The 15,320-nt window shown below is 39.5% G+C and overlaps 1 protein-coding gene across 1 annotated transcript in view; it reads left to right on the top strand.

Annotated features, from left to right (window-relative positions):
* The first annotated feature begins 398 nt into the window (after positions 1-398).
* The window catches only part of si:zfos-911d5.4, a 16,328-nt gene continuing 1,406 nt past the window's right edge, over positions 399-15,320 (top strand). The window contains exons 1-6 of the mRNA XM_042755345.1: positions 399-528; positions 761-900; positions 1,605-1,705; positions 3,625-3,758; positions 6,001-6,229; positions 6,948-7,168. Of these exons, the coding sequence (XP_042611279.1) occupies positions 776-900; positions 1,605-1,705; positions 3,625-3,758; positions 6,001-6,229; positions 6,948-7,168 (810 nt within the window). The 5' untranslated portion in view covers positions 399-528; positions 761-775. The remainder of the gene's footprint in view (positions 529-760; positions 901-1,604; positions 1,706-3,624; positions 3,759-6,000; positions 6,230-6,947; positions 7,169-15,320) is intronic.

Genomic DNA, 15,320 nt, shown 5'->3' with positions numbered 1-15,320 from the left:
CTGAAGTGCAGGTCAGTGGAGGAGGAACGCAACGCTTTATTGCTCTTCATTGAGTTCAGCTTCCAGCATCAGCTGCGAGACGCGTCTGTTTGAGCTCGTTTGTGTCGCTTCTGATTCTTATCGCCGCCTAACCGCTTTGTGTGTATTTATGATGAAATTAAACATTGTTCATCTCCAAACTAATATCCTCTTTTTATGCCTGTGAAGCGCCGGAGTGTGTGTGTGTGTGTGTGTGTGTGTGTGAGAACAAAAGTCTGCAGAAACATTCATTTCTGTGTTATTGAGCACCGACGGCTTCAATAACACGATCACATTCAGAGGAAGATCTGTGAGTCAAACATGAACACGACAGACTCTTCTTCATTACTGTGGCGGTGTTAATGAGCGCGTGCGTGACGTCACGGGACGCTCCACGTGTGCTTGTTTACAGTGAGGAGCAGAGATTGTGAAACTGTTCCTGGATTGAGTTTCACTGCTGCTCTTCATATTTAGATCTTCATCAGAGTCAGTGAGAATCACCAGCACACGGTCAGTATGGCTCCAGCTCGGCATGTTACTAACCCTAACTAACACTAGTAGTGGATAATCCTAACTTGAGTATGGGTTGACATGTTGCTCCATCAGATCTGTGCTGAAGGTCAGCCGTCTGTTCTCCAGACGTGTGACTCAAGAAGATGATTGCTTCAGCTCATTTCTGTGTTTGGAGTGCTCGATCAGTTTTCCCTGATTCTCATGTGTGTGTGTTTCTCATCATATTCAGATATTACACTGAAGAATGTTCCAGATGGTTCAGTTCTTAGTTCCCTCGGGGTCTAAGAGACCCAGTAACATCAGCCTATCTCCCCCGACCGGACAGAACCGGACTCAGAGCGCTTCCAATGAGTTTCTACAACACGTCCGGTGAGGAGGATCCAACCTGTGTGTGAAAAGAGCTATTTTAAATTGTAATAATATGTGTCCCAGGAGCACAGAAGCAGTCATCAGCAGCACAGGTATATTTGTAGCAATAGACAACAATACATTGTATCCATTTTTCTTTTATGCCAAAAATCATTAGGATATTAAGTAAAGATCATGTTCCATGAAGATATTTTGTAAATTTCCTACCGTAAATATATCAAAACTTAATTTTTGATTAGTAATATGCATTGCTAAGAACTTCATTTGAACAACTTTAAAGATGATTTTCTCAATATTTAGATTTTTTTGCTCCCTCAGATTCCAGATTTTCAAATAGTTGTATCTCAGACAAATATTGTCCTCCTAACAAACCACACATCAATGGAGAGATGATTTATTCAGCTTCCAGATGATGTAGAAATCTAAATTTAAAAAAACTGACCCTCATGACTGGTTTTGTGCTCTAGGGTCACATATTTCACAATATTACTGTTTGTACTGTAATTTCTATGTATTTTGTAATCTATGTAACTGGATTGTTTTCTTTGTTCAAATGGAGACATTTAAAGTGCCCTGTCAATCACAGCTGTCAGGCTCCGCCCCTTTCCTGCAGTATGTTGAGCAACAGGGGTGTTTTGACAGGTTAACATTAGAGTCTAAAGAGCTCGGCTCAAACGCTCTGTCCATGTCATCGATTCTCACAGGAGAGTCAGCGGTCTGAAACAGCAGGACGTGTTTTATAACCTGCGTGTCCCAAACCAGTGTGAGAGCGACAGAGACGAGATCAACCTGCTGCTGCTCACAGGTGCGTCGCCGTCTGACGCTCACAGAAACACCTGTCACAGATCACCCAGGAAATACACTTTATTTCACTACAGCTGTTTTCACGCACTAATTTGTACTTAATATACTACAAATGATTCTTTAGTACTTCTTAAGATAAACTTAAGATCATCTAAGTGTACTCCACTGTGATATTTTGGGACACCATGAATACAGCTAAAATGTGCTTTTAACATAATTTCTCTGTATTTAAAAAAATTATTTACCTACCACTTGCAGTACAATTGAAACCATCTTTCATACATGGAAAATACACTTAATTAAAATCTAAGAATAATATATCATGAATATATCCAAAATAGATTTATAATGTATTGCCCACATATTTTTATAGATTAAATAATTCATTTCAAATGTACTGTATGTTAACATTCCCACTATATGATATACTTCAATACATGTCTATGGTGTCTTTAAATAGCACAATCAAGTACACTGTTACTATGTCATTAGTAGCACTTTTTCCACATTAAAGATATAGCACTTCAAGTACTTTATGCTAAAAGTATGAATACTGTTAAATGGTGAATTTTGTCACACATCTAAACACATATGAATGATTAATTCAAACATGTGCTATTAGTGCATTTATAGTAGCCTAAGCACAGTAACTAGAGGGTTTCACTTAAGTAGAACATTTCTGATGTAATTAGTGATAGTATATATAAAAATCTGCTAAAACTTTATGTAAATCGATCATAGCACACTTTTAAGCAATGCAATTATAAAACACTTCTGGTGCTTTATCTGACTACACTTAAAATCAGTTTAAGTGTTAGTGCTAATTAGTGTATTTAGATTAATTGCACTTAGCACAGTTGGGAAAATGTACTTATGATTATTACATTACTAATATATTTTAAATAAAATCAATTTAATTTAATTTAAACTTAGGATAACTATATGAAAGTGTGCTAACACTGAACTAGTTTTTATATCATTCAAAACACACTTTTAAGAAATACATTAATAAAAGTCCTCTATATTTTTGCAGTAGTATATTTTATTTCAATACACTAAAAATCAATTTAAATATCAGTGGTATTTAGTATACTTTTTTACCTATTTAGTACTGCTAAAGTAGAAATATACTTTTAATAAGTGTCTTTATAGTGTATAACTTTTACAATTTTAAGAATTCAATTTAAATGTAAGTATTCTTTAGCGCAATCAAGTACACATTGTTTGTGTGTGAACAAATGTCCTCACAAGGATAGTAAAACCTGAAATTTTTGACATTGTGGTTCCGGCCTGCAGTCCCCGCGAGGGAAAAATTATTAAACATAGTAAATCATGTTTATGTGAAAGTGTAAGATTGCAAACAGGTTTAGGGTTAGGGTTGGATTAGAGGATAAAAAATATTGTTTGGTCAGTATAAAAGTAAAAGAAGTCTATGGAAAGTCCCCACAATTCACAGAAAGAAACGTCTGTGTGTCTGTGTCTGTCTGTGTATGTGTGTGTGTCTGTCTGTGTCTGTGTATGTGTCTGTGTGTCTGTCTGTGTATGTGTGTGTGTCTGTGTCTGTGTCTGTGTCTGTGTCTGTGTGTCTGTCTGTGTATGTGTGTGTGTCTGTCTGTGTCTGTGTGTGTGTGTGTGTGTGTCTGTGTGTGTGTCTGTCTGTGTCTGTGTGTGTGTGTGTGTGTGTGTGTATGTGTGTGTGTCTGTGTCTGTGTGTCTGTGTGTGTGTCTGTCTGTGTATGTGTGTGTGTGTGTGTGTGTGTGTGTGTATGTGTGTGTGTCTGTGTCTGTGTGTCTGTCTGTGTATGTGTGTGTGTCTGTCTGTGTGTGTGTGTGTGTCTGTCTGTGTATGTGTGTGTGTCTGTGTCTGTGTGTGTGTGTGTGTATGTGTGTGTGTCTGTGTCTGTGTGTGTGTGTCTCCAGGTCACGGAGTGTTCTGCATCGATCTGAAGACGTGGAGCGGCTCAGTTTCGGTTGCGAGCGAGGTCAGAGCGGAGCAGCAGAACTTCACCAGTGTCTCCATCCAGCAGCTGCCCGACGCTCTTCAGGCCATTACAGTGAGCCGATTCAAAATATCACTCAAATCTCAACTAATATCATCTATCAATCAAACACGGCGACAATACGTTTTTGTATTGTTTTTGTTTTTTTATTGTTGTTGGATCCAGGGTCGAGAGAGCTCAACTTGAGAGAACACATGCAAATAGACAAAGCACCAGCAGATGAATCAGTTTGACTGCACATGTGCTGGAAATACTCACAACAACCAAACACAGCACAGAACACAACTGGGGACCCCAACAATGCAGAATGTGGAAAATGCAGCGTGACTGTTCAGTTCAAACTCATTACACCACATTAAAGTAATTAAGTTGGCTTGAGAAAACCAACTTACTGAAATGCTATTTAAACTTAGTTATTATTCTTCTGAGACTAAAATTTCTGACTCTAACTCATCCTAGAGCTTTAACTCTACAAACTCCAAACTCAGCCCAGATCTTCAGACTGATCTGACTTAGTGTGCTGTATCTTTTCTTGCTTATCGGACTTATGGTTTTCATAAAAATTATGATTAAAACTGGGAAAAATCCAAAAGACCTATATTGACAGAATGTTCAAATGAGCCAATACTATTCAAACTCAAACTGTCAAAACTCCCAGAATCCCTTGAACCTAAGCAACTACATAACAACATCCTAGCAACCACCCTGGATACCCTAGCAACACCTTAGCAAACACCCAGAGTACCTTAGCAACTGCATAGCAACACCCTAGTAACCACCCAGAATATTCTAGCAACCACCCTAGCAACCACCCTGGGTACCCCAAGCAATTGCATAGCAACGTCTTAGCAACCACCCTGGATACCCTAGCAACACCTTAGCAACCACCCAGAGTACCTTAGCAACTGCATAGCAACACCCTAGCAACTACCCAGAATACCCTAGCAACCGCCATAGTAACCACCCTGGGTACTCTAGCAATTGCATAGCAGCAACCTAACAACCATCCTTGCAACCACCCAGAATATATCCTATCTATCTATCTATCTATCTATCTATCTATCTATCTATCTATCTATCTGTCTATCTGTCTATCTATCTATCTATCTATCAGTCTGTCTGTCTGTCAACTTTAATCCTTCAAACTGCTTTAAACTGAAAACCTTCAATTTCAACTTTCTGGTCACTGTCTCAAGCCAACTTAAAGTTTGTCTTGACAAACTTTTTTATCTAGTTTAAATTAAACTTATATACACATGTAAATAGAAGTAGACATGTATAGATTATAAAACAAAATATAAACAAATAATTTAATATTTTTGTGACCCAAACTCCATGCAAGGTGGTCACATAATAATAAAACACACACACACACACACACACACACACACACACACACACACACATATATATATATATATATATATAGGATTGTTATTTATTTAGCCTGTATATTTATTTTAATAGTAAAGCCATGGTTAATTTTTGTAAGGAAAGTTGTAGAAGTAGCCAGCTTAAATAATGTTTCACAGTTATTGTATACTTCGTCAGCTTATTTAGGCTCATAATATTATTGACATTGATAAGCATGTCCCAGCCAGGTTTGTCACTTGTTGCGGTTCCCTTAAATATTTCCGATGTGGTCTGTACATATTTCCAACGTGTTTCTGTTTTCGCTGAACACAAGAAGACTTGTTTGTGAATATTTGCACTCAGCACATGTGCTGTCAAACTGATGAAGATGTTTTCTTAATTTGCATGTTTTTTTTTTTTCAGTTTGCAGCCCATTGAGCTCTCACGACCACCGTAAAACACTTTTATAATAATTAATAATTATTATAATGTTTGCAGGTCAAATTGACCCAAATGGGTTTTATAAAATTTACCAAAAATCCCACAATCACAAATAGTAAATCATACCACTGCAAACAGCAAGCACATAGCCTAACTTTGCAAAAATACATTACAAAAATTAAACAAAATCAATATGAGAACATATGATAAATAAAGCTTTAATATGTTCAACTTATATATATTTTTTTATATTTTCTAAGCGGATTTGTTTTCATTTTTACAAACTGCAAATATACTGCATAAAGTAATTACAGCTTTCTGATTGTTATTTTGTGTTTTTTTAAATGGATCTTTACTGTCCCTGATATGCTTATTATTTTGCATTTGAGGCTCATTTTGAGTGTTTTGAATCGCATCAATCTGAATCTGATCAGGTCCTCCGTCACATTCAGATCAGTGTCTGCAGCAGATGATGTGGATCTGCTGGTGTTTGTGTCTGCAGGTGAAAACCAGCAACCTGCACAGTCACATGAAGCGCTGCGGGCTGAGCCTCCGACCCAGTCTCTTCATTCCCAGAGTGCTGTTCTTGTCTGCGGATGGTGTGCTGAGCGAGGATCTGCTGCAGAAGGAGCAGCTGCTGTCCTGCACAGATGTGGAGCCGTTCCTGCGCTCGCTGCGCTCGGGATACATGTCCTGGCTCTCCGACGCCTTCACGCCGTCCTGGATCTCAGGTGCGTCTGATAAAGACGGTTCTGCTCTTGTTCACCTGCGGCATAATACAGATGGATTCTAACTTTAAAATCTCATCTTATCTGTTTAGTAACCATAGTCATTTCAATTAGGACCACATTTAGGACAAAAGCTATTACAGAACAGCATTATCCTAACTACAGATAGGAAGAGGGTATTACAGAAACCTCCTAACTTGACAAAAAATCCTAAAACTGTCTCAACTTTAGGGCAACCCCACAGCTGTCCGAACTTCAGTATTTTTTGAAAGCTAATGGTAAAACCGCTTACAGTTGCGCTGTCCAACAATGGCATTACATTAAGTAATAATTGAAAATGAAGATTAATGGTAGAAAGACACATTTTCAGCAATTCTTGCCCTCTCCGTCTTCCCAGGTTAAAAAAGTATGCTTCCATAACCCTAACCCTAACTTAAAGTGCTCTATTTTTGCACTCTAACTCTGTTTTTTAATTTATTTTGTTGACCTCATCAGCAGCTCCAGTGCTGGTTGCTTGGTAACAGACCTGCGAGTGGATTGTCGAACTTGTTGATGCAATTTAAGATTTCCTAACTAGAGATAAGATACGATTTTGTAAGACAGGATAAGAATCACAAATCAAGATTTTCTTCTGTAATATGAATTTGGGGAAAAAAATCCTAATTTAAAGTATCATATCTAAAGTTAAGACCTAAGATAAGCAAGCTTCTGTAATGCACAGGTCACCTGTCGTACGGGCAGATGCGGGCGGTGCGGGAGCGGCTGGAGCTCTTGGGCACCTGGGATGTGCTGCAGATGAGCAGCGGTCAGGAGATCGCCGGAGACTTCCAGGGCTGCCAGCATCTCGCCCTCAACCGACAGGAAACAGAGCTGCTGGAGTTCAGCAGAACAGGAAGTGTGATCACTGACACGCTGTGGAGCCTGCTGGGACACACGCCACAGGTGACTCGCAACACACGTGATCACACACACACAGACACACACACACGCGCGCGCTTCAGCTGTAACGCACACTCATGATGTGAAGCGTCCAGCAGTGAACAGAAACTTTTCTCATGTGTCATGTCAATTAAATTTACCTGTACATAGAGTTTCTGTGGGCTTCAAAGTCTTAAAGGGATAGTTCACCCCAAAATGAAAATTCTGTCATTAAAGGCACAATATGTATGATTTTTTTATTAAAATATCCAAAACCCACTAGAACAGTTATATATTTTGCTGACTTGTGTACTTGCATTATCCCAAATGTTTTGAAGACTGTTTAAATCCAGAGAAATTAGCAATTTTAACTAGTGACACAGAAGTGTCCATAGTGTCATTGTGTCGCCTGCCAATGACGTCATAACCCCTCGATTTCTGGTTTTGTTTTGTAGAAAACATGGAAACACCAAAGACGCTTTAATATGTTGTGTGTTTTAATAGACAGGTGATGACTGCACAGAGTAGCATTATAACAGAACTCTCACATGTATCTAGTATGATAAAACAGCGCTGCTTTACCCTACATACACACGACCGGAAGGAGCGGAAGTGGCCAACTGTGATTGCGGGTTGTGGATCGCAAACGCCGATTCCAAATCATCAGTTTTTATTCTGCTGGATCTATCTGCTGCTTTTGACACTGTGAATCATCAGATCCTCCTGTCTGCTCTCATCACTGGGCATCACAGGGATTCCACTTCGCTGGTTTGAATCCTGTCTCACTGGTAGGTCTTTCAGAGTGGTTTGGGGACGGGAAGAATCCAAAGCACATCAGCTGGTCACTGGGGTTCCTCAGGGATCAGTTCTTGGACCAATCCTCTTCTCCATATACACAACATCACTGGGTCCCAACATACAGGCACATGGCTTCTCCTACCATTGCTGTGCTGATGACACACAGCTCTATCTCTCATTTCAACCAGATGATCCAACGGTAGCTGCATGGATTTAAGGCTGCCTGGTGGACATCTCAGCATGGATGAAAGAACATCACTTACAGCTCAACCTGACAAAGACTGAGCTTCTTTTCTTCCCTGCCACTCCAACTCTACAGTATAGTTTCTCCATCCAGCTAGGTTCTTCTACAATTACTCCATCAAGTTCGGTCAGAAATCTTGGTGTAATCTTTGTTGACCAGCTGACATTCAAAGACCACATTGCAAAAACTGCTTGATCTTGTAGGTTTGCACTGCACAACATCAGAAAGATCAGGCCCTTTCTAACGGAGCATGCTGCACAACTTCTTGTCCTGGCCCTTGTCATTTCTAGGCTGGACTACTGCAATGCTCTTCTGGCTGGATTTTCATCAAGCACAATCAAACCTCTACAAATGATTCAGAATGCAGAGGCACGACTGGTCTTCAGCGAGCCCAAAAGAGCCCATGTTACACCTCTCTTTATCTCCTTGCACTGGCTACCGGTTACGGCTCGCATCAAGTTCAAGACACTGATGCTTGCATATAGAACAGCCACAGGCTCAGCACCCGCCTACTTCCACTCACTACTAGAATCTACTTCCCCTCCTGAAGTCTGAGATCCGCTAGTGAGCGACACCTCCTGGTACCATCACAGAGAGGCTCAAAATCACTTTCCAGAACATTCTCCTTCACCATTCCTGGCTGGTGGAATGATCTTCCCATCACCAATGCGGAATCCCTGACAATTTTCAAACGACTGCTGAAAACTTCTTCCGAAGCTACTTGACTTCATCATCATAAAAAAAAACTGTCTTTCTCTTTATTTATTCCTTCTCCTTCTAGCTAGTACTTATTTGAACAATGTCTAAAACTTGGTATTACAAGAACTTCCTGTGTCTATTTGCCTCTTTAAGAAGAATGGCATTGTGTATCCCCCAATTGTAAGTCGCTTTGGATAAAAGCGTCTGCAAAATGACTAAATGCAAATGCATAATAAAAGCTCCGCTGCTTTTGAGACTCGTTTCGCTTCGACGGCTTTCAGCCTCACCCTGCTTCATTCTACTAGGTTAATAAAACATGCTTATATATCCAACTTTATATAAAGAGCTGTGTAATTATATAGTTAGATTTAGCAGGTGGAGGTGAAAAAGCTCTGGGTAGATCTGCTCTGATTGTGTTTCTGACAGTTGTTGGTGTGTCAGCAGTAGGTGGCGCTGCAGTGAATGGTGTGTGTTTGTGTGTGTGTGTGTGTGTGTCCTTGTTGATTCAGATACTCTGCTAACGTGACATATTTCTCTTATCAGTTTAAAGATAAGAGTGGTGGACATGGCTCTGAGATCCACAATAACCGCACAATAATCCACAATAACCACAGATACACACTCAGACTGAGATCTCTACATCTCACACGCGTGTATGTGATTGAACAAACAGATCATGTGAGTGTTGAGGAGAGCGTGATGCTGCTTTACTAAGAGACGCACCATTTTCAGCAGACCAAAAACAGAAGAAAAACCCACAGACACAAAGAAAGATGAATCTAAGAAACCGCTGCGGTTGTGAAGATCACTGAGAAAGCACCCAGAACACCCCGGGGAACACACTTAAGCAGTTTACTGAATGAAGAGAAGTATGCGATTGTGTTTGTCAAAGCCTCTCTTCTGGTGGTGTTTCTGCACGTAACGCGTCTCTCCATTAAGACACATTAAAGCCGCCGCTGAACAAAAGTGTCTTCATCAGTGTTGCTGTCGTCTCAGGTTCAGTGTGAACGATGTGTAAAGCGCTGCAGGTTCACGCTCGACTGGTGTCTCCTTACAAATAAGTGAGGAAATTATTTTCAAATAGTGTTGAAAGGATGGAGCTGTTAAACACTTTGACCGCTGATACTGCGGCCGCTGGATCCCACAGGTCATGTGTTCCTGTGACCTCATGCATCACATGACCCCGAGACGAGCGACATCTCATATTCCTGTGAACGGTCTTTATATCTCACATTCACTGATGGGAGCTGATGTGGAAGTAATATATTTAATATGATGTTTAAGGTCTAGAGGAACAGTGGGAGCTTCACGTCACACGTGTTCATATCAACTGTCAGAAAAGCTTTTGGGATTCACTAGTTATGTTGATTTGGACCTTAAGGGAGAGAATTCTTAACCCTGCATGATCTTTGACCTTCAGAGATTAGACGTCAGGTCTCATCTGTTGATCGTTTCTCCTCGTGTGTGTATCATCAGTAAATCATTCCTGCGCTGCTATCAGTTAATGATGTTTCAGTCTGAATGGACTGTTTTACTCAAATGAATTCATGTCGTCAGTGTTAAATCCTCCTCCTCTGACCGCTGAGTCCCGGGAGCCACTGTAAAGCCACTTCAGCCACAGCATTTACATGCAATTATCTCCTTACACATTTAACTTCTCTGGGTTAATGAGCATCCTGCGTGTGTGAGCGTATCGCCGGCCGGAGACGAGCTGAGGCTACCACACACTTATTACTGTACACTAACTACCATACACTAACTACCACACACTTACTACCATACACTAACTACCACACACTTAATACTGTACACTAACTACCACACACTTAATACTGTACAGTAATTACCGTACACTAACTACCGTACACTAAATCACTAACACACTACCTACCATACACTAACTACCACACACTTACTACTGTACACTAATTACCGTACACTAACTACCGTACACTAAATCACTAACACACTAACTACCATACACTAACTACCACACACTTACTACTGTACACTAACTACCATACACTAACTACCACACACTTACTACTGTAGACTTACTACTGTACACTAACTACCACACACTTACTACTGTACACTATACACTAACTACCACACACTTACTACTGTACACTAACTACCATACACTAACTACCACACACTTACTACTGTACACTAACTACCATACACTAACTACCACACACTTACTACTGTACACCAACTACCATACACTAACTACCACACACTTGCTACTGTACACTAACTACCACACACTACCACGTTAACTACCATACACTAACTACCACACACTTATTACTGTACACTAACTACCATACACTAACTACCACACACTTAATACTGTACACTAACTACCGTACACTAACTACCACACACTTACTACTGTACACTAACTACTGTACACTAACTACCACACACTTACTACTGTACACTATCTACCATACACTAACTACCACACACTTACTACTGTACACTAACTACCATACACTAACTACCATACACTAACTACCACACACTTATTACTGTACACTAACTACCATACACTAACTACCACACAGTTACTACTGTACACTAACTACCACACACTACCACGTTAACTACCGTACACTAACTACCACACACTTATTACTGTACACTAACTACCATACACTAACTACCACACACTTACTACTGTACACTAACTACCACACACTTACTACTGTACACTAACTACCACACACTTACTACTGTACACTAACTACCATACACTAACTACCACACACTTAATACTGTACACTAACTACCATACACTAACTACCACACACTTAATACTGTATACTAACTACTGTACACTAACTACCACACACTTACTACTGTACACTAATTACCGTACACTAACTATCGTACACTAAATCACTAACACACTATCTACCATACACTAACTACCACACACTAATTACCGTACACTAACTATCGTACACTAAATCACTAACACACTATCTACCATACACTAACTACCACACACTTACTACTGTACACTAACTACCATACACTAACTACCACAGACTTACTACTGTACACTAACTACCACACACTTACTACTGTACACTAACTACCATACACTAACTACCACACACTTAATACTGTACACTAACTACCGTACACTAACTACCACACACTTACTACTGTACACTTACTACCATACACTAACTACCACACACTTAATACTGTACACTAACTACCGTACACTAACTACCATACACTAAATCACTAACACACTAACTACCATACACTAACTACCACACACTTACTACTGTACACAAACTACCACACACTTAATACTGTATACTAACTACCGTACACTAACTACCATACACTAAATCACTAACACACTAACTACTGTACACTAACTACCACACACTTACTACTGTACACTAACTACCATACACTAAATCACTAACACACTAACTACCACACACCACTCATTGGCTTTTTAGATGTTTTATATATTTGATATCTAAAACATCCAACATGTGAGTGATGCAAACTCTGTTGTGTTGCTATGCAGTTGGTAGGGTTTCGTATGTGGTTGTAAGGGTGTTGTGTGTGTGGTTGCTAGGGGATTGTTTGTGGTTGTTAGTGTGTTGTTGTTAGTGTGTTGTGTGCAGTTCTCGGTGTGTTCCGTACCGTTGTTAGGGTGTTGTGTGTGTGGTTGCTAGGGTATTGTTTGTGGTTGCTAGCACATTGTTGTTAGGGTGTTGTGTGTGTGGTTGCTAGGGTATTGTTTGTGGTTGCTAGCGCATTGTTGTTAGGGTGTTGTGTCTGAATAAATGCTGGTTTGTTTGTTTGTTTGTGTTTAACGGCTCTGTAGTGTTTCAGATCTCCATGGTTTCGTCTCTGTATTGAGTCACTGGTGGTGAATGTCTAAATTGCTCGGAACTGGGCACCGATTCTGCAGAGAAACACACAAACAAATGAGAGGAGAGCAAACACACTCAAAACAACTTAAACCCAAAATATGTATACATATTCATATATAGGTTTTAGACATTTATTATAAAATATACACAAAAAAGCCAAAAAAATATTACCATAACATAATGTTAAAATATTTCACATAAGCATTTATAATTATTAAAAATAATAATTGTTTTTAATGTGCTTATTTCCTATTTATGACTTTTTAAAACAGACTTTCTATCAATTTATATTGTACAAACAATATTAAAAATACACACACATTCAGCATTTACCCAAATTGTGTTTTAAGATTGGAAATGCTTTTTCCTCGAAAACATTATGTAATACATTTAGATTTTTTAAAGTTAAAATTAAATACATTTTCAATGTGAAAATTGTATTTTTTAAATATTTGCTCTGAAATATATTTTGGCCAGAAGAAAGTGTAGATGTTTGTGATATTTCTATGAATCTTCTACATTAGAATCTCTAGTTAAACTGCACCAAATTGAGTGGGTCTGGTTTATAAGAAGCGGGATGGTTTTAGACTCGTTTGTGCGGTTTGACTGTCATGTTTGCAGACGATCAGAGATTGTTCTCAGTTTGCAATGAGCTCTTGAGCGTAACGACTCGTTAGAAGTGAAATGAAACATGTGGCTCCTCACAAACCCTTCAGAGAGCTGCCGATCCGAATAAAGCTGTGAATCTCCGTCTGCTTCAACAGCCCTCGACACACACTTCAGAGAATCAAGATGAAGATTTACATAACAGATTCATGCTGCGAAGATAATCACTGTCGATTCTTGTATAATCAAGGTCAGATTATGTTATGCATATTTTGAATATATTGTCTAAAGGAGGACAATTGTATCTTTTCACTCTTTTTTGGTAGTTTTTATTGAGTAATGTAGTTGTCAGCACATACTATATCCTCAATCAGACTGAAAACTGACCAGTTTAACTTGTAAACTGTAGCGGCCGCACTTAACTACAAACTATTCAGAACTATGAGCAGATGTTCAGATCAGCTCTTTATTCATTCAGTTGCTGTTAACCACCTCAAACGCTTTTCTTTTAGTTTCAATAGCCTCGGTTTGCGTTTACTGAAGGAACTGAATGGTGTTTCCAGTGTGACTTCAGGAGTTGAGCTGAAGTTCACTTCATTATGCAGATGGCGGTGCATGATGGGAAGCGTGTGTCTGATTCCACATCGTTTACCGTCTCATCGTGCCTCACGTTTAGCTGAGGACTTCGCTTTCTGAACACTCCTGAGTCTGGTAATTGTTTAGGGTAAAGTGGGAAAATGGAAATGACCGTATTAATGATCACAGGTGGAGTGTCATTTGTTTGGATGTTCAAACAGTGTCTAGTGTCTCTGTTTAAAGTCAGTTAAATATAAGGCCATTCGAGTGGAGTATAATCAAGTATTTGCCAATGATGCGTTGCTTGACTAAATGTTGTTTTGCCAGAATCAGAGAAAGATGCTTTTCCTTCAATCATGCTGACTGGCTGAACTTTGTTCTCAGATGTGATTAGCGAGGTTTTTATCAGAACTTGTGCCTTCATATGCATCTCAAACAGTCTTATCTGCGTTTCCTCGTTCTGCAGCGCCGGACTGTAAATCTGAGCATCTGTTTTGCTTCTGTGGAACTACAGATAAACGGGTTAGTGGACACTTTGGCCCATTGTCTGTTGTTTTGATGATCATGCTTAATAACACTCGGCATCAATATGGTCTTTAAACCTGATTTGGCTGTTAAATGGAGTTAGTGTGTGCGTGCGGCTCGTCTAATGCCATTAGGAATGTTTGTGAGGAGCAAATTCAATCAGACGTGAATTGAGCCGAAGAGCCCAGAGTCAATGAGCTTCAGACTCGATCTTAGTATGAACGAAGAGAAGCTGATCGTTCAGACCGATCCGCTGCTTCACACAGCACTGATTCACTGAAGAACACATTCATGAACTGTGAGAGAGAAATAATGATGTGGATGCTTGTTAATGGATTGCACAAAACAGATCGATCGCAAGCCTCACTGATCTGAGCATGCACCAGTTTTTGAGTAATATTGCCAATACTATCACAAATAATGCTTTTGCATAAGCTGCAATCAACAAGGCCTAATTGCTAATTGAAAGAAAACAACACCAGATGAGGATTTTCAGCACAGCACAAGGGTTGAAACTTTAGAACAGTGTTACACTTTGGTTGCAGTGCAGTTACATAAGGTACAATTTTATAAAATTAAAATGCAGTGTAACCAAATCATAACTAGAACCAGACTGCAGTGCTTGTAATGTTTTACATCCTTTCGTACACATTTCCCATCAGTTTTATTTTGTTTACATCTCTAGTATTAACAATGTAGCATAAGACATTGTTTTTAGAACATAGTTGTACTGTGTGGAAAGGTACTGATCAGTTTGCAGTACGAGCTACAGACAGCCGTCTCGCTGTGAGCGTTACGGATAAATGAGCCGGAG

The sequence above is a fragment of the Cyprinus carpio genome, unplaced genomic scaffold (assembly GCF_018340385.1).
Source record: "Cyprinus carpio isolate SPL01 unplaced genomic scaffold, ASM1834038v1 S000006674, whole genome shotgun sequence".
NCBI lineage: Eukaryota > Metazoa > Chordata > Actinopteri > Cypriniformes > Cyprinidae > Cyprinus > Cyprinus carpio.
The sequence above is the reverse complement of the archived record's forward strand: the minus strand, read 5'-3'. Positions and strand labels throughout refer to the sequence as shown.